We start from the raw sequence: 27235 nt of genomic DNA on the forward strand, positions 1-27235 counted from the left end.
GTTGTTTTTTTTTTTTGTTTTTTTAAAAAAAAAAAAAAAACTGTTTGGGCATCTTAAAGCTATTAGCTGTGTTATGAGGTATCTTTATTATTATTATTATTATTATTATTATTATTTTTACCTTCTGTGTGTGGGTCTCTTCCACCCCATGCAGTGAGTGACTGTGTGCACCAGTTGTGCGTGTGGGATGCATAGTTTTTTGCGAGTGTGCAGCTAGGTCCAGGTGTACTCACACGCAACCACTGCTGGGCATTGCAATAAAGCGCAGTGCCTTAAAGCAGTCACACTGCGGCTCGACACACGCTGCTGTTCCATATTATGTAGCTGGAGCTGCCTGGATTTGTACTCCTCCTGTAAAGCTCATTCTCCCAATTCATACAGGCTTCTGACCTCACAGGCTACCATAACACTGTTGTTAGAAAGTTGTTTGCCCTTAGGGCTGCAGTTTCAACTCTGCTGCACCATCAGACATTGTTGAAAAATGAAAGTTTTAAAAAGAAAAAACTACTATTAAATGCAATCCACTACTTACTGAAGGAATGAGGCATTGAAACATCCAGCTGGCAGGGATACAGATTATCCAATGGGAAGCAGCCTGTGACTGACAGGTCACAGTAGCCCCACCTACCATTGCCTTATTTTTTCATCATTAATAACCTTCTGGTACTACTGCCTGAAGGGCCTTCCCTCTCACCCACTACTCGCCTTTTATGTCAGTATCGACTCTGACACAGCTGTGTGTGGTGATTTTCTTCCTCACCGTCCCTGTTTGGGCCACAGTGAAATACAAACGGCAGCGGACAACCTGATATGTCTCCAGGCCTTAATTTATTTTTTACAAGTCTGTTGTTTGGCCTGTGTAACCTGCAATTTCTGTTTTTATTTATGGGGTTTGAATTGGTCTAATATTGGTGCAATGTTCCCATGCTGTGAAAGCATCAATACCAGACATTGACTGACAAACCATATAACTCATAGCGTCTGTTTTTACAGCATGTGTTGCCATACTGGTAAAGAGTCCTCAGGCCTATAATATCATATATGATTTTATCTGGAGATATTTTTATGTCCACAGCTTTGCATTATATCCATATAATGATCAAGAGGGCAATGTGTGGCTTAGAGCCCTGTGCCTGTGGTCGGAAAGTCGTCGGTTCAAATCCCAGGATCGGCAGAGTGATGTGAAATATGGACCCCCGAGAAAGATCCTTAACCTCCAATTCTTCCAGGGACCGCATGATCCTACTTTATAAAAAGATATGTCGCTTTGGATAAAAGCTTCTGATAAATAAATAAAATTCATAAGCTATACTATGAGAAATAATTTTTAAAACCCCCTTGTGTAATAAGTGCTGTGGTGAATTGATCCTTACCTGGGATGCTGGACATACCCAGTCCGTCCCACGGCATTCAGACCCACACATTCACTCAGGGTTGCGGCACCATTTTCAAAATCAAACTCAGTGCTTTTTAATAATCTTCAGCTGGACCCCAGCAAAGAAAAAATAATACCATTGTGTGTGTGCAAGAGAGAGAAAAGAAAGAGAGAGCAAACCAGACAGGTTATTTGTCCCTGTGCAGTAGCCCTGCAAGGCCAAATCTCTCGAGAGCCCATTTATACACAAAAATTTTGAAAAATCAGGGAAATCTTCCAGAATTTCAAACAAAATTGGGTGATTTACAGCCTTTTAAAGGTGGCAGGCACAAATTGGGATTTCCGGACACAGAAATTTGTGAAAAACACAAACGTCAGATTAAGGTGAAAGAGTCTTTTTTATTATCATTAACCACACAGTACGTAGATCTGGCCAATGTTTTTGAATCTGGGTTAAGACTCCAAGTAGGACGTTTTAGTGGACTTCCAGTTTTTTTTCCCCAGTTTTAGCCAATTTTGAGAAATGAATTATAAATATGTGCCATTTGCCTGCTCTCACCAAATCTTCCCTATCATATTTTCGGTCCGACCTTTTGAGGCGTTCTGCTCCGAAACCACAGGAGGCGGTAGAGAGTGCTATTTTAACCAAATAAGAGAATACAGATAAAAGAACCAAAATGCAAATATAAGCAGAAAGCTGTTCAGAAATGCTTGGCTTTTTAAACCATATATGGTACTATTATATAATACCATTATTATAATGTATAGGACCCAATATGAGTCAACCCTCAGAGTCTCCGTGGGTGAAAAATTAATGAACTTTTACTGAACAGTTGTTATAACTGCTGCTGTATTATTATGACTAATCTGCAAAAACGGAATAAATTATTCGGATAACATATGTTATATTTTTTTCTTATATACATATGATTATTCAATTGGTCATTATGCAATATCTCAGAACTTCTCAGACATTTTTTTAATTTAAACGATGAAAATCTTTTTTTTATGGGATTTTAGGACCTTTTAAGGATCCACAGGAACCCTGTCACTCACCCCGCTGATGCTGGGTCACCAGAATCGTATGATCTCTGGGATGGCGTGCACATACATGAGGGGAACTCTGTATACCACAAACCAGATTCAAACCTGCATCCGTGATGGTACTGTGCGTGTGCGTGTCGCAGTACTGTGCTTGTCGCAGTACTTTGCGTGTGCGTGTCGCAGTACTGTGCGTGTCGCGGTATTGTGCGTGTGTGTGTCGCAGTACTGTGCTTGTCGCGGTACTGTGCATGTCGCGGTATTGTGCGTGTGTGTGTCGCAGTACTGTGCTTGTCGCAGTACTGTGCGTGTGCGTGTCGCAGTACTGTGCGTGTCGTGGTATTGTGCGTGTGTGTGTCGCAGTACTGTGCTTGTCGCAGTACTGTGCGTGTGCGTGTCGCAGTACTGTGCGTGTCGCGGTATTGTGCGTGTGCGTGTCGCAGTACTGTGCTTGTCGCGGTACTGTGCGTGTGCGTGTCGCAGCTGAAGCACATACATAAGGTGGAAAGACGCTGTGTTTCTCCGCATTTGTTAAAGGTGCAAGTGACTCTTCAGTTATTAGTCAGATATCTGTTTCTTAAAGCATCCATTCTGGGGCCATAATTCATAGAAAGGGGCCACAACCTTGAATCAGCAAATGACAGTGGAGTGGACTCTGTGGGCCAACCAGCTTCCAGCTGGTGCCAGTGCCCCCATAGCCCCGCCCCTGTGTACGCCCCTCGATCCGTTTTAAACAGAAAACCCTGAAAACGTGGCCTCTTCATCGTCAGAAACTGGGGCAGATGTCACCCAGATCTGCAGACTCCTGACGCACGGGGTTGCTGAAGTGCCTCTTTTCAGCTCTGGCCCAAACATGCCTGGTCATCGCCTTTCCACGGGACACAGCTGCCCCTCGGTGGAGAGCGACCATCAAGTAAATTAACTGCCCTACTGAGACCTCGGGTGTGTGGAGAGCATTTCCAGTGTGGAGCACTGGGAAAAAGCGGCGGGCCGATGCCAGCATGAGCGAGCCAGGTGACTCTGAACCAGGATTATTATTATTCATAAAAACTGAAACCATAAGATAACATTTTCGTAAACTGCAATGAAAAATACAAAGGTAAAATAAAACACTAAAAACGAAAACTATAAATACTGCTTCCAAAACAAACTGAAAGTAAATAAAAATAAATGTCAAATTCTTTCCATTACAGTGTTTTAATACCATATATCTTGATATAAATCATTCAAGGAAATGAATTCCAGTATATTGGAAAAATGTTTTGTGCATTTTGGGTACATAATGTGCATTTATGTAGGAATCGCTGAAGATCAGACACATAAAATAGCTCTACAACTATCAGTCTATCCCTAGAAATAAAATTACTAAAAATAAAATATTTAAAACTAAATTGAAATTTTTAAAACCTTTAAAATAAAAATGAATAAAAAGTAATACAACAAAACTGAAAATGATCTAAAACTAAAGTGAACTTCAAATAAGAATTGAAAATAACATAAAAATGAAAACAACATAAAAATGAAAACTAAATTTAAAAAATCTGTACTATACTAACACTACTGTGATGTCAGCTACCCTCCTGGACCGTGGACGTTCTGAGAGCACCTGCTCAACCCCAGTGACTCCTTACCTTTCTGGTACTGAAGCCAGAGCTGCTGCTGGGACTTCTTACTGGGGAAGTAGACGGTGCAGGTCAGTTCGGAGCCGTACAGGGCCTCGGACACGTAGTGGGTACCGTACTGCTGGATGAAAGACAGCATCTCGTCGCGTGTGCTGTCTGAGTTCAGGGTCTTTAGGACCTTGGAGAAACCTGTGGGGCCAGGTTGGCAGAGTGACATAACCGAGTGATTATTGACATGGTCATAGAAAGGCACGCCCTCGAACCTCGGTGGCTGAGGACGCTATTGAACGTAAGGTTGCTGGTTCAAATCCCAAGGTTAGCAGAGTGATTTCACTGTTTGGCCCTTAACTCCCCCAATTGCTCCAGGGACTGGCTGACCATACTTTCTTAAAAAAAACAAAAAATGTATGTCACTTTGGATAAATGCATTCGCTAAATAAAGTGTAAAAAAAAAATTACAAAAACAAGACGTTAAACATCACTAGGGAGTGAGCCATCGGGAACAGAACTTAGCGACTGAATATATTTTATTTTTCCGTATATTTTATGTATAGCCCTGGTGACCCTGTGCAGGGTAAGTGGGTGGAATTCATAGCACATTACATGCAATCCCCCCCTTTTATGGATCTGAATACCTATCAGTGTAATGCAGGTGGAGTGCCCTACTCCAGCGTGCAAACTGCAGGACACCTCCAGGGACTCGGCAGAGCAGACCTCGAACCAATGAACTATCAGTAGCTCTAGATTTTCCTTTAAAGGCATGTATAAGAAAGCCTACCACACCATGATTGACATGCGTACATGAATACATGAGTAAGGGATGTGCAGACAGGCAGCACTGGAGCGGCGTACCTGTGGACAGCGTGATGGCGCTCAGCTTCACCTTATACAGGTTGCTGCGTACCCTCCACTGCTGCACCATGGGATACCCTGTGGCCTCGCTGAACTGGGCGTCTCCTGCACAAAGGCAATCAGTCAGTCAGTCAGTCAATCAATCAATCAGTCCACCTGTCTATAGTTAACATTCTAGTAAGAGAGAGAGATCAACTTTATTATACCGCGGCTCTGTTGAGTTCTTGGATTTGATTGGTCTGAAGAGGGGGGGTTGCTTAATTGTCTATAACCACACGTAGTGCCGGCCAGGCAAGTCACAGGAGTAAATGAATGAGAGATTATAATCTTTAATTCCAACTAATGTTACTTAAAATTCCAGTGGAAGGTCACAATTTAAAAGAAACGAAAACTAAAGGGAGATGTTTAATCACTGGTGGAAAAAAGCAGTTCTATTAATGAACACATTACCGTGAAAACAATGTCTTTTGGTACAAAAGTGAAAGCCAATTGTGTGGTAACTATGGTATATGGTATGGCTTTTTTTTTTTTGGGGAGGGGGGTCACCCTCTGTTTGTAGAGTTCAGCAGCTTGCAAGTGACACCCATGTCAGAGCCTAACTGTGATCGCCAGCCGCCATCAAATAATGCAGTCATGTGGTCACGGCTTAGCCCGCCCTTCTGTCGAGCTGAGTTTTTATCTAAGCGCATAAACGGAATAATACGGGATGGTCTGCTCATCCAAATCCTGCAAAGCGCGGAAATAAGCAGGCGCCTAATCACTCGTGCTTCTGAATCAGGGGCCTGGACGTGAGCTTCCTCCAGCGTCGTGGGGATGGATCTGAGCACTTGCAAGCAGGGAAAATGAAATGTAGCTATACAGTATGTACATCTTCTATTCTATACCCCCGGCCCTGTGTGTGTGTGTGTATATATATATGGACACACACACACACACAGGGTGTCACTTGTTTATATATATATAAACAATTCTTCCGCTTGCTTTTATCCCTAAATAAAAGAACGGGTGATAATGCTATGTAGTAACAATCAAGGAGGATTTAACCGAAAGTCATATTGATGCCCTTTAAGCTGAATACAGGAGGCACTTTATTCTCCAACCGAATCCTTTTTAAAAGCGAATCGTTTAATTACAGATCTCTGAATGTCAGCGATAAGCCAGCCAATGAAACATGAGAGAGGAGTTTATCAGGCACGTCCCAGACGGCCCCGTGCCGTGGAAGGATGAAAAGACCACCGCCGGGTCTCTCATAGCGACTGTCGCCCCGCGCAACGTGTCGTGGCTTATTCCACCGACAGCTGCGTCGAGCCAACTTCCTGCGTCCCGGGTCCCCATGCCGCCTCTCGCTCCCAGGGCGAGTGCAAAAGTGTTTCGGGTCAGATATCAGATGGGGTGGGGCCCGTGACCGTGAGACCGCGCAGGCAGTGTGTGGGGCACCACAGGGAAAATCAGCCATGTCTGCGACGATTAGGCCTCGCTCGCCACCTGTTCCTGCTGCGAAAAATACACAGTCCCTGATCGGACACACGGACTGAGAAATCACCTCGTTTTTACATGTTCCCTCCTATTTTTACTTGCTGCCAGGTGGTCAAGTTTGCATAAAGGCAAAGTTTCACAAAAAAAGTCATAAACAGTAGCAAAAACAACAAAAAATGGCCGGCAGAGCGATGACTGCAGCGTTCTGTGAAAAAAACTGCTTACATCTGATGGGGATGAGACATTTCCTGCTATCAGGATCAAATTAATTTATTTACACTCTAGTTGAGTAACCACCAAAAACGCACACACAAACACACATGCATGTGCAAAGACACACGCTTATGTTACATTTGCGTTTATTTATTTATGGGCAGGTCAATGTACAAGTGAGGCGGGTGATAGTCAGCCTGGGAATATTACACCCACACACACACACACCCACACACACACCCACGCATACACACACACACACACACCTACACACACCCACGCATACAAACGCCCACGCATACACACACCCTCACACACATACACCCACGCATACAAACGCCCACGCATACACACACCCGCACACACAGACACACCCACGCATACACACACCCTCACACACAGACACACACACCCGCACACACACACACCCACGCATACAAACGCCCACGCATACACACACCCTCACACACATACACCCACGCATACAAACGCCCACGCATACACACACCCGCACACACAGACACACCCACACATACACACACCCATGCATACACACACCCGCACACACACACACCCACGCATACAAACGCCCACGCATACACACACCCGCACACACAGACACACCCACACATACACACACCCACGCATACACACACCCGCACACACACACACCCACGCATACAAACGCCCACGCATACACACACCCGCACACACAGACACACCCATGCATACACACACCCGCACACACAGACACACCCATGCATACACACACCCGCACACACACACACCCGCACACACAGACACCCACGCATACAAACGCCCACGCATACACACACCCACGCATACACACACCCACGCATACACACACCCACGCATACACACACCCGCACACACCCACGCATACACACACCCGCATACAAACGCCCACGCATACACACACCCACGCATACAAACGCTCACGCATACACACACCCACGCATACAAACGCTCACGCATACACACACTCACGCATACAAACGCCCACGCATACACACACAGCCACGCATGCACACGCCCACCTGTGAGGAGCTGCAGGTTGGCCATTGGCTCCGACAGCACGCCCCGGCACTGCTCCTCTACCGGGAGGGGGATCACCATCAGCCCGTCAGCCAGCTGGGGGAAGTCCTTGATGAAGTTGTTGTCCCTGCGACACGGCGGCCAGAGGGAGGTCAGTGATTCAGGTGGTGAGGCGTACAGACCACGAGGGACACACCGGGATGGGACCCCATGACCTGCTGACATCAGCCACGAGGCCGGTGAGGACGGTCCTTGCACCAGCCCTATCCCACTACAAATGGAGCAGTCTGGGTCAGGAGGGCAGCCCCCTGCAGCCCCCTGCCGCCTCCTGCAGCCCCCTGCCGCCCCCTGCAGCCCCCTGCCGCTCCAGGAGAGAAACACTCCTGTGCAACGACAGAAGGCCGGAACCTCCAACCAGTACGAGTCACATGTCACACGGCATGCTGTACTGATCCCATATCGGTGCGATGCAGAGCAGTCAGAGAGAGACTCTCAGTGCAACCCAGCAGGTACCCTGGCATGCCTGGGCGATGGGGGGGGGTGGGGGGGAGGGGCACAGGAACTGTGTCCTTGACGAAGTACTTAAAACTGAACAGCTGCGGTGAAGCACTCAGCTGTAACAAGCGGGCCAAGAGGCACCAGGACGAATATCCGGTAAACGATGTGATTAAAAGAGCTGGTGCAGTATGATAAACATCACCAAGCTCTGACTTTGGGATGTGCTCTGTGGGTTAGAACTCAGAAGATCACAGGTTTGAATCCCAGGCTCATCTCTGTTACCACCGCCGCCATGTACAGCTGAGCTTATGCTCAGACCCCAAACTTCACTCGCATGTACAATCTAGTGTACAAATGGCAAATAACACGTCATCTCATGTATGACCCATCTCACAGTTAATGCAGCTAAGCTGTGCTGAAATTTTGACCTAGATGCACCTACTGAGTTACAGGCCTCAGAGAATCATGGGAGCCATGGAGTGGACAGTCCAGCTCATTATTTCTCACTTGGTTGGTGTACCAACGGACCCCAAACTAATTTAGAATAAACGTGCCATCCAATTACTTAATTGCTCGGGGCCATCTGGCTATCGAGTAACTGACCTGGACTGTGAAATTGAAATTGCTGAAAAAGTACACTTTGAAAGTTTTCTTACCAGTATAAACACAGTTCCAAAAAAAAAAAAAGAATTAATTACAAATCAAGACAAATTGCAGTCAGAATTAATCAGCAGCTATCGAGTCTAATTAAGGACGGGTTCATTGGATCAGAAACGAACTGGTCCCACTGGGCTCGGTTTCAGAACCTCTGATCCGTAGTGATATTTTCAGAACCCAGAAGTAAATCACTCAAGGGGGGGACTTTGCAAACTGTGGGTATAAACCTTCACCGATTGTTCATATTTCACTCTCAAGGTCTGTCCTTGTCACATATTACTTATTTGTGCTTTAATGCATTTTCGTGACTCCCAGCCCCCTCTGCTAACCGCCCTGAGGGTCTGTCTGAAGCCCCAATGCAGCAGCTCACTTGGGGACAAGGCCACAGTCACGGAGAGACCGGCGTTCCGCAGAAGTAGGAGTCGCTCACATTTGCGTGTGTAAATAACGGGCAGCTTTGCTGGGATTTTATGCCTGATGGTCATTTTTGCAGGTCTGATTGCCATGAGTAGTTACACACAACATGCAAAGCAGGAGCTTTGGTGTTCAGTAACCAGCCGGCTCCTTGGGTCCACGCTACGGTGTTTCTGGACCATAAGCCTCTATACAGGCTGATGGCCTTAACCCCAAACATACGGCGAGACGGGACACAGTGCCTGTGTAAACACCATCACATTTCTTTCCTGCTGAGCCGAACTGCACATATTCACATGAGCTGCGAATTAAACAAATCAAGACTCTATATCCCAACACCTTCCTTGGGAACCCAACTGTATGTCTCCATCTGTCAGTTTTGCCATTCGGTTATCCAGTACAAGGCTGTAGGGGGCAATAGAGAGCCTATTCCAAGTGGCATCGGGCAAAAGGGTAGGGAAACTGTCTTTTTCAGTAAAAGAAAGGGCAGGTCTGCCAAGACGTGAACGTAATGTAATGGGGAGAGTTGGGCCCTCCATTCATAGCGACGGTATCGACCCGCCAGTCATTCAGAGTCACCTCTGGCGGGCAGAGGGAGTGCCCGTGCCCTTGGCTTCCAGGTAGCACCATAAACAAGCGGACACCTGAGTAACGCCAGCCCTGGACATGTTTACTTATTCAGGAAACAGAACCTGTCCCCAGGGGACTCTAGGGGGGGCAGACTGAGAATTACACCATAGAGGAGGGTCACCGGGTCAGCTGACGGGTGGAAGTCACCTTCGCTTGAAGGAAGACAAGTTCTCAAGTGCCCTGGAAGGAGGGAAGGGGCACAACATACAGAGAACAATCCAAAAAGGAGGGCTGGGCCCTGGTCTCCCTGATGACATCACCTCCGCCCTGGAGGTGTTCCGGCACCCTGTATAGTCATCGTGGCCCCCATGGCCCGTACACTCATGGCCCCCTCACTTCCGAGGATGGTTCACAAGATCCATGTCCTGCGTCTAACCAGGAAACCCAGGTGAGGTGTTCCTGGCCACCAAACAGGAAGAACTGCAGAAAAAATGGGCCGACAAAGGAAAAGGGAGAGGTGCGTTCTGGGTAACCAAAATCTTCATGCCCCCTAAGCGCCATACCACTTCTCAAGTAAGAATTTGTATCTTTATCAGGATTGTCCATTAAATTTTATGAGAAAAACTGTAATTCTGACTATAACAACCTTAAGACTAAGCCTAACCAAAAGTAATCATCCAAGACTCTTGGCATTTTTGGTTTTTTGATTGCAGTCAGAGATTTTTACAAAACTGAGTTTTCCCTTGAGGGACAGCAAAGTTGGTCCCCACAATATCAAAATAACAGGGTTTTATCACATTGTGGGGAATGAACTAGCAGCATAGAGGCTACAACGGGATCTTGATTTAATTAGTGACTGGGCTGATTCCTGGCAGATGAAATTTAACGTAGATAAATGTAAGGTACTGTAATCCATGCAGGGAGCAGAAATATAAAGTACAGATATTTTATGGGTTCCACAGAAATAAAGGTAGCTGGTGTGTATGTTGATGCTTCCATGTCCCACTCTCGCCAGTGTGGGGATGCGATTAAAAAGGCCAGTAGGATGTTGGGTTACATCTCTAGGTGTGTGGAGTTTAAGTCAAGGGAGGTAATGCTACGATTATACAATTCCTTGGTAAGACCCCACCAAGAATATTATGTGCAGGTATGGTCACCATACCTTAAGAAGGATATTGCTGTCTTGGAAAAGGTTCAATGTATGGCTACAAGAATGATTCCTGGTCTTAGAGGAATGTCTTATGATGAGAGGTTAGCTGGGCTGAATCTGTTTAGCCTTGAGCAAAGGAGACTAAGGGGGGACATGATCCAGGTATGGATGCTGTTCAGCCAAATGGCTATTTCAATATTAGTTTAAATACTAGAACCGGGAGAACATTTTGAAATTAATTTGAGAAAACACTTCTTTACACAGCGTGTAGTTAGAGTATGGAATAGTCTTCCTGCTAGTGTAGCGGAAGCTAAAACCCTGGGTTCCTTTAAATCAGAGCTAGATAAGATTTTAACAACTCTGAGCTATTAGTTAAGTTCTCCCCAAACGAGCTTGATGGGCCGAATGGCCTCCTCTCGTTTGTAAATCTCTTATATGTTCTAACCCACACACAGACCCCTGTTCACATCCTCTTCCCTCTGGTAAGAACACACTTGCCTTACTCACACCCACAAACAGCAGTGCTCCTCTCCTTCAGCATATTTCTAAATAAAGCATCATCACAGAAGTTCAGGCTGCTTCCATGTCTCTCCATACAGCGGGATAAGGGGTATTTAAAATACCCCAAAGTGGGGCAGGTAGTGGCCTATTCAGCGAAATAAACCTACGGTCAATACGCATACCGACTCATCTGAACCATTTCAAAGGGTAAATATAAATAAGTATAAAATGTACTTTGTCGACAAAAAAAAAAAAAACTACAAAGAAAAGTATGTGTAATATAATAAAGCAGTAATGGGGTTTGTTTGCTCTGCACGTGGTGTAGTGGGCAGGATTATTCTCACGAGAGCCCCGAATGGTGGAAATCCCTGATATGCTGTATCCCACACATTTGCAGATTAATTAAAATCAGCTAGTATGTTGGAGCCAATGAGCATTAATGCATTATGAATGCACTCAGCGCCGGCAGCACGAGATTCAGCAACAAGGGGGTGCTGTTTGTATATGTGCTGCTTGGAATTAGGTCCAATTTCAATTTCATTTTAATTTCGTTTTGCATTGGCTTTGCTTTCTGTTAAAAAAAAGGCAAGAATCCTGGTAGTTTTGTTCTCTCTCTCTCTTTCTCCCTCATTCCTTTTTCTTTCTCCTGGTGTGGGACAGAAGGGAAACAGTCACACCTGCTGCAAAAAATTCCCACGTCCATTAAGGTCTGGTGGGAACCTGTGCGATTGCCGAGCCACATGAACAGGCCGCGTCTGCGTGGGAATCAGCCGCGGTCCTGCGGCCCTTTTCATGCGACTGCTGCGGTCCTGCCGGCCTGCCAGCTCATCAGATTTGGCTGGAAGGGAGGATGAGAGAGAAGGAGCCTCCGGGAGCTGAGCATTAGGCTGGATCGTCGGCTCTGCCTTTGTGTCGAGGAGAATAATCACAGGCGATACAATGGCAGTCATTGGCCTTCCCGCCACCAGAGGGCCCCGTCTATCTTCCGCATGGTGCCAGAGAGCCAGAGCAGCCCTTTCCAGTTTATCAGCACACAGTGTAAGTGCACCGGCCTTACACTGAAACTGACCCCCCCACACCCGCCCGCACCCTGTGAAAAAACACGAATAATCTCCACGACCCCTTGCTCTCTAGCCCCGATGCTCTCTTGTTCATGCCAGATGCCCCCCCCCCCCACAAAGCCCCTCCGCAGTCAGTGTTTTAGGTGGGGGGGGGGGGGGCAGGTCCGTGGTATTCATCATGGGAATCGTGGCTGGCTCAGAGGTGCGGCTGATTAGCAAGATTTCCACACGGGTGCCTCTCAGCCCCCCCCCCCCACATTCATCGCTGGATAATTATCTTCAGCAAAAAAAGGATGATGGGGGGGGGGGGGGGGCATCAAAGAAAGCAGCGCGGTAAAATCATTATACGGCTTTCTGCATGGCTCGTAAACTAATTAGCCTTATCAAACGGGAAGAGGGACGTACGCGACGCAGATCCGCATCAGCGTGCGTGGCCAGGCAGTCTCCTGCACTTTTACCGTGTGTGAAGTTATATTCCAGTACCTGTGTTACTTTCCCCACAAACACTGGATTCAGTTACAGAGACCTGGAGGTAAATACTCAGCTGTACTACATCTTCTTCCTCATCAGCTACTACGGGGCTATACTTCAGAATTCATGGATACTTCAGTGTAAATAAAATGAAAAACACACAGGCGCAAACACAGCTGTTTTGCTTTCCTTCCAACTGGGAGGGACCTGAGCGAAGCTGCCTGCTACCTGTTGCTCATTCCCAGTGGTCTTCGTTAGCTTCTTGACGGTAGCAGCCCCCCTCCCACCCAATCCACTGTCACATGATTTGATTCAGGTCAGCAAACATGATCTGCGACAGACAGGGGTGAAAAGCTATGAAAACACCACCACTAGCTAGTTTGCTTTTACCTTCTCCATCTCATTGGGTGTTTCCCAGTGTGTATATTTGACCGCACTTGTGCTCCTGTGTACCAGTATCAGCTCCCTTTACCGAAGACCACTTATAAGACTCAAGAACAAAAATGCCAAGATGTCGTTTTTGCCCCGCCCCAAATATCAAGGATACATCGATTGCATCCTCACCGAATGAGAACAATCCCATGATTCATTGCGCCCCAAGCTCATTCTTGGAAGGCAAATTAGCAAGACTGGTCTTACCAAGACCACAAGTACGATCTTTGCATTCTTGGTTTTGAGAAACATCCACTATTTCTGCATGGTCACATGACGGTCATGTGACGGTCACATGGGCTTTCGCTGTATGGCCTCCACAACCCACAAACCTTTTTACTAGGACAGGCTACACACACCTGGAAAACCTCATGTCACAGTGAACAGATGGATGCTTAAATATGCAGTTTGTGTGCGCGAGAGTAAGTGAAACTTATTTTCACTCAAACTTATGCTTTCAAAGTCGTGTTATGTTAGCATAATGGAATTGCTGCTGGATGTGTGAAAACCAGCCTAACAGAGAATCACAGGTGATACAGAAACAATAAATTGCACAGTATCTCTGATTTTTGGGACACAGAAGAGAGCCGTCTCTGTTTTCTTGAAGTGAGTTGGTGCTGGAATATGTAACGCAATTTCCGAAGGCTCAGTGGAAGCTGAAACAGCAGTGCCATCCCAGGCTGCAAACGAGTGACAGCGGCGTTTTTGAACGAGAGTGAGGCTGGCGTGTCAGCGTATAAATAAATTAAAGCGCATTTAGCAACATGAATAAGTCAGGCTGCTCAGCGGGTCAGAACGATCCGAACGAGACTCTGAATACGTCGAGAGACGGAGTTTGCTTTGGATTTTACCAAAGATGTGAGCAATGAGGTTTTCCTCCTGGATCCTCTCCACAAAACCCAGTGCCAGTCTCACAGTGACAGTGACAGTCTCACACAGAGAATCTGCGGTGACGAGCAGATCAGTGCAGACAGGGTACACCTTGAAATCGGTAGCAAATCTCTAACAATAGACTTAAAATAAAGCCGTTTGGACAAGTGCGGAATTACAGCCTGCTGTATGCAGGAACCACATTCCATCTGCCCTTCCATCTGTCCATCCATCCATCCATCCATCTACTAACCGCTTATCCTGGTCAGAATCGCTGGGCTGAACCATAGTGAAACATTAACAATGAATTTATTGTGTCATATCAGTCTGATCACTATAATTAAATAGCTGCAAAATAAATGGCTACTGGAAGAGGCTATCTTTAAACATGTTCATTACCTAAATAATTTAAAACTTATATAGCAGCCAGGCTTCGGTTATTACTGTTTACTAAATATAAAGGTGCACTTATGTCTCCAGGCAGGTGTCCACTTAATTAACTGGGAGTCGTGTTGTATATTCAAAACACAACAAAACATTATTGTTATTATTATTACAACATTTACTAATGGTTTGTTTTACAGTATCAGTGCAACACTGTAATGGGTCCTGTGGGTGTTAAAATATAAAAATAAGAAAAGTGATTTTAAAGACAGAGCTTTTATCAGGAAAAGGGGAAGGCCGCAAATCGCCAGTGGCCTCTGGGTAAATCATCAAACCCACATGTACCCAATAAGGAGGAAGAGATTTCAGGCGACACGCCACAGCAGTGACTCGTCTGGACTGCGCCCCCCCCCCCCCCCCAGGCAGCGCGGGACCCATGCTCTCCCGTGCTGTGGACGCTCCTGACGGGCGTCTGTGCATCTGCCTGACAGCGGGCGTGAGGCTGCTTTGCTTGTAAGCCAGGCCTCGGCAACCTGGTGAAGGTGAAGGGGGGGGCGATTATCGTGGAAAAGGCCGCCGAACTGGTGCAGTTAGGGACCCACCCTACCAGAGGACCCGCCGGCTAATGCCGGGCTCCAGCACCAGGCCTGGGGGGGGCGGACTATGGCTCTGTGGGCCTAGCTGCCTCAGATTTCTCTCGTCCAGAATTAATTTATGAGAGTAAAAGCCATCTGGTGCACTGCCTCTCGCTGGGCTTATTGTCTCCTGGTGACTGACTTGGGGGGGTCAGCCTGCCATTTCTTTAATGACATTATTACTCCTGCGCTGAAGGCGGAGGTGGCCTCTGGTCTTTACACGTTTAGCCACACACTCGTGATCCTGTAGGTGAAAGGCACACTCATGCTTGCTCAGTGGCGGCAGGCGTGCGCGGTACTGACGCTGATTACTGTCAAAGAGGCTTCAAATAAATAAAAATTAGAGATAAAAAAAAAACAGATGCCACAGGTAATATTTGAAAGTTTTAATGGCGTGAGTGGCGGGCGAGGTGGCAGGCTTTAATAATGACGAAGCAGTGCCCCCCCCCCCAAACCGCCCGGTCTCCGCCGTGACACCACCGGACAGCCGCTCTGTCATGCTTGCAAAATGTAAACAGGCAGTAAATCACAAATTAAAGAGTTATTAGGACATCATGCCAAGTCACAGAGAAATCGCCCCTGGATGGGATCTGTTGTTTTGACTTTCCGTGGACTGGGTGCTGCTCGTTCACTCAGTGTTACGTCTCCCAAATAACTTATTTAAGAAACATCCATCCTGTCATGCAGCCCTCCATCGTCTACCTGTGTACCCTGGTTGTGGTTGGGGGACTGGACCCTATCCCAGGCAGCCCAGGGCGCAAGGAAGTGCAACACCCTGAACTGGATGCCAGTGCATCACTGGACACATGCAGTCATTCACTACAGGAAAACGAGCTGCATGTTTTTTGACTGCGGATGGAAAGAGTGCAAACACCACCCTTGAGGTGTGAGATCTCCTTACTGAGCCACCCTCAGTATAACCAAAATAATAATGATGACATTGATGATGATGCGGCAGAATCGGGGCTCAGTGACATACCAGCCGGTGCACAGCTAAACACCTGGGATTATCCTCTGGGGGCAGAGCGTCCTGCCGCCACGGTAACTCTAGCAGAGAGTGACATCGGCAGCCCGGGCTGTGCAAAAAGGAGATGCGATCCCTCAGCTCATGGCACCTTGACTCTGGATTAAACGCTCACTGTAAGGTTAGCAATTCAGAGAAAATCCTCCTGTGTGTTTTTGCCTGGTAAAACAGACACATGCAGAAAGTGCTCCCCCTGTGGGCGTTTCCATTACCGCGGGGCCATGGACCGCCTCCAGATAGGAGCGCCGCAGACGGGATGAGACGTGCACAGAAGGGGGGCAGGGGGTCAGGCTGTGAGACACACCATCAGCAAAGTGCAGATATAAAGAAACAACACTGCCCACTTACGGTTATTATCTGCCCCCCATCCAGGCCCCCGTCTGACCAGCCATAGTGTGCTTTACTGCAGTGGAGGCGGCTCTCTGCTGGGCACTGAAGCAAGCTGCTGCTGCAGGTTTCTCACAGCATTTTAAGTGTATTCCTGTAAAACTCTGTGCCTGGTCTATGGCCATGCTATGCCTACATCATCACACCTCCACCCCACACCATCATCCACACCCCTCCATCATCACACCATCATCCACATGCCTCCACCCTCACAAGTCCACCCTCACTCCATCATCCACGTCTCCACCCACATACCATTATCCACACTTCTGCCCTGCATACCCTGTCCCTCGCTTTGCTTTCGAGGCTCGCAGATGGCGGCCCTATTGTCACCAGCGGCCTCTGACTGCTGGCCCGCCTCCCCGTCTTTTCAGTGGCTTAAACGTGACGGGCCGGTGCAGCTGCCGGCCAGCCCTGAGGGAGGATGGACAAAACAAAACAAAACAGAGCAAGGAAGCGAGAAATGCGATCCAGTCGCTCAGCCACCATCCCAAGAAGCAGGGAGTGGGACAGGATGACAGTGCTCTGACAGGGGAGCTACTCACTCACTCAGACACACTCACTCACTCACTCACTCAGACACACTCACTCACTCACTCAGACACTCAGACACACTCACTCACTCACTCAGACACTCACTCACTCACTCACTCAGACACTCAGACACACTCACTCAGACACTCAGACACACACACTCACTCACTCAGATACACTCACTCACTCACTCAGACACACTCACTCACTCACTCAGACACACTCACTCACTCACTCAGACACTCAGACACACTCACTCACTCACTCAGACACTCAGACACACTCACTCACTCACTCAGACACTCAGACACACTCACTCACTCACTCAGACACACTCACTCACTCACTCACTCAGACACACTCACTCACTCACTCACTCAGACACACACACTCAGACACACTCACTCACTCACTCACTCAGACACACTCACTCACTCACTCACTCAGACACACTCACTCACTCACTCAGACACACTCACTCACTCACTCAGACACTCAGACACACTCACTCACTCACTCAGACACTCACTCACTCACTCACTCAGACACTCAGACACACTCACTCAGACACTCAGACACACACACTCAGACACACTCACTCACTCACTCACTCAGACACACTCACTCACTCACTCAGACACTCAGACACACTCACTCACTCACTCAGACACTCAGACACACTCACTCACTCACTCAGACACTCAGACACACTCACTCACTCACTTACTCAGACACACTCACTCACTCACTCACTCAGATACACTCACTCACTCACTCACTCAGACACACTCACTCACTCACTTACTCAGACACACTCACTCACTCACTCAGACACACTCACTCACTTACTCAGACACTCAGACACACTCACTCACTCACTCAGATACACTCACTCACTCACTCAGACACACTCACTCACTCACTCAGATACACTCACTCACTCACTCAGACACACTCACTCACTCACTCAGACACACTCACTCACTCACTCAGACACTCAGACACACTCACTCACTCACTCAGACACTCAGACACACTCACTCACTCACTCAGACACTCAGACACACTCACTCACTCACTCAGACACACTCACTCACTCACTCACTCAGACACACTCACTCACTCACTCACTCAGACACACACACTCAGACACACTCACTCACTCACTCACTCAGACACACTCACTCACTCACTCACTCAGACACACTCACTCACTCACTCAGACACACTCACTCACTCACTCAGACACTCAGACACACTCACTCACTCACTCAGACACTCACTCACTCACTCACTCAGACACTCAGACACACTCACTCAGACACTCAGACACACACACTCAGACACACTCACTCACTCACTCACTCAGACACACTCACTCACTCACTCAGACACTCAGACACACTCACTCACTCACTCAGACACTCAGACACACTCACTCACTCACTCAGACACTCAGACACACTCACTCACTCACTCAGACACACTCACTCACTCACTCACTCAGACACACTCACTCACTCACTCACTCAGACACACACACTCAGACACACTCACTCACTCACTCAGACACACTCACTCACTCACTCACTCAGACACACTCACTCACTCACTCAGACACACTCACTCACTTACTCACTCAGACACACTCACTCACTTACTCAGACACTCAGACACACTCACTCACTCAGACACTCAGACACACTCACTCACTCACTCACTCAGACACACACACTCAGACACACTCACTCACTCACTCAGACACACTCACTCACTCACTCACTCAGACACACTCACTCACTCACTCACTCAGACACACTCACTCACTTACTCACTCAGACACACTCACTCACTTACTCAGACACTCAGACACACTCACTCACTCAGACACTCAGACACACTCACTCACTCACTCAGACACACTCACTCACTCAGACACTCAGACACACTCACTCACTCACTCAGACACACTCACTCACTCACTCACTCAGACACACTCACTCACACACTCAGACACACTCACTCACTCAGACACACTCACTCACTTACTCAGACACACTCACTCACTCACTTACTCAGACACACTCACTCACTCACTCACTCAGATACACTCACTCACTCACTCACTCAGACACACTCACTCACTCACTTACTCAGACACACTCACTCACTCACTCAGACACACTCACTCACTTACTCAGACACTCAGACACACTCACTCACTCACTCAGATACACTCACTCACTCACTCAGACACACTCACTCACTCACTCACTCACTCACTCAGACACACTCACTCACTCACTCAGACACTCAGACACACTCACTCACTCACTCAGACACACTCACTCACTTACTCAGACACACTCACTCACTCACTTACTCAGACACACTCACTCACTCACTCAGATACACTCACTCACTCACTCACTCAGACACACTCACTCACTTACTCAGACACACTCACTCACTCACTCAGATACACTCACTCACTCAGACACACTCACTCACTCACTCACTCAGACACACTCACTCACTTACTCAGACACTCAGACACACTCACTCCCTCACTCATTGACTCAGACACGCTCACTCACTCACTGACACACTCAGACACACTCACTCACTGAGACACACTCACTCACTTACTCACTCAGACACACTCACTCACTCAGACACACTCACTCACTCACTCACTCAGACACACTCACTCACTGAGACACACTCACTCACTCACTAAGACACACTCACTTACTCACTCACTCAGACACACTCACTCACTCAGACACTCAGACACACTCACTCACTTACACACTCAGACACACTCACTCACTCACTCAGACACACTCACTCACTCACTCACTCACTCACTCACTCAGACACACTCACTCACTCACTCACTCAGACACACTCACTCACTCAGACACACTCACTCACTCACTCACTCAGACACACTCACTCACTCACTCACTCACTCACTCACTCAGACACACTCACTCACTCACTCAGACACACTCACTCACTTAGACACTCAGACACACTCACTCACTCACTCAGACACACTCACTCACTTACACACTCAGGCACACTCACTCACTCACTCACTCAGACACACTCACTCACTTAGACACTCAGACACACTCACTCACTTACACACTCAGACACACTCACTCACTCACACACTCAGACACACTCACTCACACCTCTCCAAATGTACAGTGTTGTTTGGAGACCTCCGATTGGCTCTCATTTTAAAGCAATTAGTGGCTCATAACAGGCTTCCAACCGGAAACAGGTAAGAGACGATAACTTTATTTAACAAGGTACTAAAAAAGCAGACTGTAATAACGAAACTATGTTTACCTTCTGAGATCTCCCTATAGCACCTGCTTTCCTGGAAGTAGCACATTTAAGTATTTCTTATTTATTCAAGTATTAATTGTTTAAAAAATGCAAGGTCAGACAGTCTGTGGATCAATTAGGGATTAAGGGCCACACTCAGGGGCCCAATGGTGACATCACCCTGTCAACCAAAGGATTCAAACCGACAACCTACCGGTCACAGGGACAGAAACATAAGCCACCCAACCATCCCTCTTGAACACTTGACCACTTTTTCATGTCATTTTTCCTCTCAAAGAGAATGATACCCACATCCTCACAGACAAACACGTCGGGTCACCGGCTGACCTGAATTGTCACAGGTTCGCACCAGAGCAGATGAGACGTCCACAGGCTACCAGGGGCTGAAAGGAGCTGTCTCACTTAAGCCATGGGCCAAGCACAACACCTGCTGTGTGCACCACATCCAGCGGTAAAGTACTGTGTTCGACCAACAGAGGGCGCTGGTAGGCTGATTTCCCATCACTCAGGGACCTCAATCCCAGAAAGCTTTTGCTTGGTGTGGAGTCTTGCAAACAAAACAAATAAACAGCTTGAAAGGAAGGGGTGACATTAAGGCATTAAGCATTCCATCTCAGCGCTGAACCTTTCCATACAGGTACACTCACGCTGAAGTGCGTAGCCGCCTGGTCCTCGTCGTAAGGTTTCCGTAGAAACCTGGTGCGAGGCACTGAGACAAAGGAGCTGTGATCCCCCACTGGGTAGACAGATAAAAGGTGCCAGGTCTTTGATCGCGTGTCGCGCTGCAGCCGTCTGCATGTCAATAGCTACTTCAGCGCCACCATGCATACTTTCATTATGCCGTCCCTGGCAGGTCGGCTTCACTTTAATGGGCTGAAAACATTCAAATGCTGCACCAGTTTTCAGACTATGTTAAGCAAACCCTCACCTCTGATGTAAGATGTTTAAATGTTTAAAGAACAGCATAATAAATACTCTTAAGCTAAAACAAGACCATGATTATCATGAAAGCTCTTAAGATCAAGTCTGTACTCACCTGCAAAAATTAATCTTTGATTTGTGATAGCATGTGAAAACTCATATTTTTAGGCTTGGTTTAATGGTTATGCACAACCACCCACCCATAGTATGTCCCATCTGTGTGTTAGCGGTACTCTGGTCGTGCCTTTTCTGTAACAAGCTGAGATATATCAGCCATTATTGCCTCCATCGCTCACTGCTCTATTCTGTGTCCCCTGGACACCGAAATGATCATTTAAACACTGGAGTGTGGCTACTGTGAGGAGACACGCGAGCCGAGTTTCCGGTAATTTCCGAGATGTTTGCTGCTGTGTGTGTGAGCAGGGAGGGTATTAAGGATGAAGTCATGGGGGAAGAATGGGGGGAGGGCTTGAAAGTGATATAAGAAGCGGACACATATCCTTCTGATTGTGCTCCCACACGCTCTAATAAACAACCTGTCAGCTTGGGACATATCCGCATCCATCACTGTTACTACGGCGACGCCAGTGCTTCCTGCAGCCACTTCCATGGAAACCTTCCCTAGAGCTGGCTGCTTCGCAATTTCCCTTCTTCCGAGTAAGCGAGATGCTCCAGGGGACGTAGGAAGGATCACACAACTCCACTGGTTGTAACTACAGGAGCTTTTAGGGCTGGGCTACCTGTGGCCCTGCGGGAGTTTCCACTTCCGGGTCACGACCCCAGCTTCCTGGGCCGGGGAGGTTGATGGCACTTTACCCTCCGTTGGCCTCGTGCGAGGCAGGCACTCTCGTATAATCTGCCGTTTTGGGTCCAGGAACCCAAGTACTGCTCCCCAATCTCCCCGAATATGCATCCCCCCCCATACACAGCTATCGTCCAAGCCCTAGCAGCAACGCTACAGCCCGGCCTCTGGGATAGCGCCCGGGCTCAACTAATGCTCAGCTCTCAGGAATGGACACTCGTCCCACATTCATGATTAAAATAAGAAGGGATGGATTGACCATAAAAATCTCATCTGAGGAGCCTATATCCTGCAGGGCACAATTTTTGACAGCTCTCCGTGTTCACACGACCGGCCATTTCATGAGGCAATTCAGGTTAATTACCTCTGTCTGAGGGTATGGCAGCTGTTCCTGGGATGTGGAACTTCAATCTCTTAGTCCTGAATCCAATAGGCCATCCTGGTACTGTTCAGCCACAAAGAGAGCAGTCTCCTTTCTTGTTTCAGTTCTGCATTTGTTTAGTCGCTTCGGGAGGCCAGTGTTTCCCAGACGAGCCGTCGGCGATCCGAAGATGAGGCCCGGTTCTTACGGGACGTGTGGGAAATCAGCCGAGTGGTGAGACCATATGGTGAATTAGAAGAAACCTCGCCTTCATATTCCTCTGTTAGTCTTAAAGGAAATGTGGGGGGCGTGGGGGAGGAGGGGTATGAACGGTGCGACGGCCCTTCATGGGAGTGGGTGGGCACTCTGAGGAAGGAGACGAAGTGATGTTGCTGCTCGGCAAAGATAAACCCAACTGGGCAAATAGTTCTGAAAAATATACAGCAAAATTTCAGTCGTGATTTGTGAAACTTGGGAAATGGAAAGATGCTGTGTTTGATAACTTTCAGCACTTTTTGTAACAGAATAAAGCCATTACAGCCTTCAGTAACAGTGCTTAATAGCTCTGTTGGTCTTTGCAAAAGTAAATCTGCAGTGGGGGGTGGACAATCAGCTTGGCTGAACTCATTAGCAGCATTTGTGTTGCGTCCCTTACTGCTTGCAGGCCGAGCCTGGGTTGTTTGGCAGGAAATCGCTTCCGCGAACGACAGCTCTAGATTTCCCCCAGGACTACAGGGTAAAAAAACAAACAGACTAAAAAAAAAAAAAACAATTATGGTCACACAGCCCCAAGCAACTGAGTAAAAGTGCACGGTGAGACCTTGCTGGTTAATCCCACCTGCACGGGAGCGTCTGGATGCTTCGGGAGAGACGCCTCTCTGTGTCGGACCTGGCAGGAGTCCGCGTCTCCCATGTCACATGGGCTGGGACTGGGAATCACTATCCCGCTGTGTCTCCCGTAGCCAGTTCCCCACCAGAGTATACAGGGGTGGAAGGCTCATGAGTGAGTGTGTGTGTGAGAGTTAATAAATTTAATTAGCACATGGTGTACGCCTATGCAGCATCTTGCAACAAAGTGCAGGAACGAATGCGACAGTTTTCGAACGCTTCTGCAGAACTCTTAATGCGATCTCAGCACTGCGCCCCGCTGGGACTTCAGGACGCTGATCGCATTTATACGAGCAGTTTAATACAATTAAGGGCCGTTCACTGCGCACGGCTATTTATACATGAAAAGAGGAGCGTGAAGGTTAGCGGGTGGTGCGGCAGCTTTGGAGCCGGCTTTTAACCTGAAGGTTGCCGTTTTAAAGGCTCACGTTGGTCTTGTGCTTGTGCCTTTGTTTCTATGACAGCAGCATGTGTGAGCAGGAGAAAGACGGTGCTTCAAAGTTTCTGAGGGAGGCAGGGAAGCAGGAAAAGCGGGAAGCACTACAAGGCTAGGACCTCCTTTGCATCCGCAGGGTAAATCACGATGTTTCTGACGCATAATCAGCAGCGTTTCTTCCCTGTAATTGTGCCTGCGGCCAAGTTTAACAGCCGCCTCTTTTCCTAAACTTTCCTGCTCTCTGGCGCCCCCTAAAGGTGAAGCACAGTGACAGCTGTGGACTTTTTCCTCGGTCTCCGTGTTTGACTGCCTGGAGTTATGGATGAGCCTCGTCTCGTTCTCATTCTGGCTGGCCGCACTCCCCCCCCCCCCCCCCCCCCCAGCGACACACCTGAAACGCGGTTGTCACAGCTGATGGATGACTGCCATCTCATCCTGCTTGGTGGTCCTGTGAAGAAGTGTCATTAAAAAAAAACAGCAGGGGACTCATGAGCCCGAGAGGATAGGGGAGGGTGGGTCAGATGCCCACGTCCTCGAGGCCGAGTTGGAGAATATACGTTCATGGCTTTGTGTGAGTGCATGCGCATATGTTTGCGTGTGTGTGCATTTGTGTGGATGCTCACTCAACAGCCAGAGGCAGAAGGTAAAACATTTGTTAAGAAACTCAACCTACAAATCAAAAGATTCCCCAAACAAGTTTCTTACCTTAAATTTTGCAAATATCCAGTGGTATGCACAGCTAAAGATGAAACCGGGAACGTCAGCGCTTTCCGAATCAACGGCGTAGCGAGTCTTTTGGCTACCAGCATTCATGTCTGACGAGCCACCAGCCTGGAATGATCCTCTTTGGCAGAAAGCTCCACTGAAATTATCCGATTTCGCGTGACAGGAATATACCCCATTCCTATTCACCGGGAATTCTGCTCCTGAAACTGCTCCTTTGTCGTGTTGAGACGATAGCCGCTGAAATTCATACCGATGTTGCTTCCGAAACAGCTCGAGTCGACAGTAATGCGATTACCGGCCCGAGTGAATGCTGGGTGAGAGGACATGTTTCCTCTCGTTCAGTGCTGAAAGTGCACAGCGGGACACTGAACCCGGTGACTTTTGTCTATGGCCTTTAAAGCTTAAGTTACCTTAGGAAGGAGACCGACTCTCAAATGCCGAAATGCTGCTAAGTAACAAATACTACACAGGAACTGCTCACATCTGCTCTACCTTTGTGCTACTGGGCACCAAATAAAATTTATTTAAGCAACCTTCAGTCAGAGCAGATGCTACCAGACATATTGAAGGCCAGGGCTCCCAAAAGCCACTTATCTCACCATCCATCCATCTTCCATACCATTTGTCCAACACAAGGTCAAGGGGAGCATGGAGCCTATTAGGACAGGATTTGAGAGAAAAGGGAGTCAATGCACTGCAGGGCAGACTGACAATCACAGAGTAACCAATTAGCCTAACTGCATGACAGGGGTAGGAAAGCACAGCAGCCAGAGGGACACCCAAGTGGTGGGGCAGATTTTGAACCCATAAACCTGAACTCATGAGGCTCCAGTGCTAACCCTATCTATTATGTGTGTTAACAAAAATGGCCCGACCTGTGTTTGGTGGACAGATAGCTGCACACTGGCAAGTGGAACAGAGGGGCGGCTGCTGACTAATACCGCACTGGGTGTTTTTCGTCAACATGGAAGAATGAGAATCGCGTGCTCGTCGCCAATAACATTCACGCACCAGCGGAGAAGAGGCGGGCAGCGGCTGATTGGTGAACCGCAGGTGTTAAGGTGGCGAGCGAGTGGCCGGTTTAATCAAAAGCACCGCGGCAAAAAGTCGGCACAGTGGGACAGCGAAGTTCATTTTCCATTTTCCTCAGTCATTAAAAAAAATCCTTGGCGCGGGGTTATGCCGGTGAAAGGTGAAAGAGCCAAGAGACTTGGTCCAGATTGCAGGTGGGATCCTCAAACCCATAATGAGATTAAAATAAGAACACCATGTTTTCTGGCGTCCAGCCGATTCTGAGTGTCGACCTGGGAATCTGAAGCCAGAATTCTCGGTGCGGAAGGTTCTGTTGGCTAACGGACGATTTGTGCATCCGTGCATAATTAAAATAGTCCGCAGCCTCCCTCTGTGGAGTCCCTTTCACCCTCGTTATGACTTTGGCTTGGGCATGCACTAGGAGTCACTCGTTAATTTACGCGGTGGAAAGATCGCTAATTAACACCACCGTTCTGTCCGATCCGGCCAAACGGTCGCGCGGCCTATTTTAAAATGAGGTGCCAACAGTGCGGTAGAGCGAGAGCTTGGCTGTTATCATCTTAAGACACTTTTTTCAAAAAGACACTAAATTAACGTCGACAACTCGGGCAGCTTTTATAGGATCACGCTACTTTCCTCCCTCCCACATACATTAATGCGTTACTGTGATCTCGGCATGCTTTATCGGAGGTAATACCCCCACACCGACATCAGGCAGACACTTCCAGACTGACGCTTCACGGCCAAGGTTGACGGAGGCAGAGAGGCCCCGGTAAAAACGAATGTGCCAAAGTCAATTCCGTTTTCAATCTCAGTCAAGCAGCCCAATGTGACAAAGACACATTTCTGTGAGGACGGGACGATGAGAATAGACTCTCATACATCTCTCCAGGGCTCTCATGTCAAGGAACAAGCCTTTGAAGCTCACGGATGGTTTGGACTGTTAATTTTAACCCCTCAAAACCCTTTCAGATACACAATGAAATCAACTTTTTAATTACCAGGCCTAGCAGTGTCTTTATATATCAAAGCATGAAATACAAAGAACGTTAACGCAAGTTGTGGCACTTTTTTTTTTAAAGTACAACTCCGAACTGCCAATTTCTCTATCCAGCTGAGAAAAATATATCTATGGAAAAAATTGCTACTTTTTCACTCTTTCCACACCTTTCCACTAATGACTCTCAGGGCTTAAACGCCTAACGAGGCAGTCAGGTAAAAAAAATACTGCACGCCAGGAGAGAAAATCGTGTTTTAGGGCCTAAAAATCTGTGTACACATTCATGCCCCCCCATGAACTGTTTCTTACCACCAAAGACATTTTTCTTTTCTTTTTTTTTTATTTAAGAAACAAAATCCCAAGGGGAAGGCGATGTTTGGCTCAGTAGGCGTCTGTGCTTGTGATCGGAAGGTTGCTAGTTCATATCCCATCGTTGGACAAATCGTTGTCACAAGTAAAGATGTCCTAGGGATGCCAGATAAA

The 27235-nt window shown here is 47.7% G+C and overlaps 1 protein-coding gene across 3 annotated transcripts in view; it reads right to left on the reverse strand.

Annotated features, from left to right (window-relative positions):
* LOC111843458 (astrotactin-2-like) overlaps nucleotides 1-27235 on the reverse strand; it is a 285762-nt gene that overhangs the window by 58337 nt on the left and 200190 nt on the right. For all 3 annotated transcript variants that reach the window (XM_023811080.2, XM_023811082.2, XM_072714759.1), the window contains 3 exons: nucleotides 7638-7762; nucleotides 4891-4995; nucleotides 4048-4227 (listed from right to left, as the gene is read on the reverse strand). In XM_023811080.2, coding sequence (XP_023666848.1) covers nucleotides 4048-4227; nucleotides 4891-4995; nucleotides 7638-7762 — 410 coding nt within the window. The remainder of the gene's footprint in view (nucleotides 1-4047; nucleotides 4228-4890; nucleotides 4996-7637; nucleotides 7763-27235) is intronic.

Source organism: Paramormyrops kingsleyae, chromosome 7, assembly GCF_048594095.1.
Source record: "Paramormyrops kingsleyae isolate MSU_618 chromosome 7, PKINGS_0.4, whole genome shotgun sequence".
NCBI classification, from domain to species: Eukaryota; Metazoa; Chordata; class Actinopteri; order Osteoglossiformes; family Mormyridae; genus Paramormyrops; species Paramormyrops kingsleyae.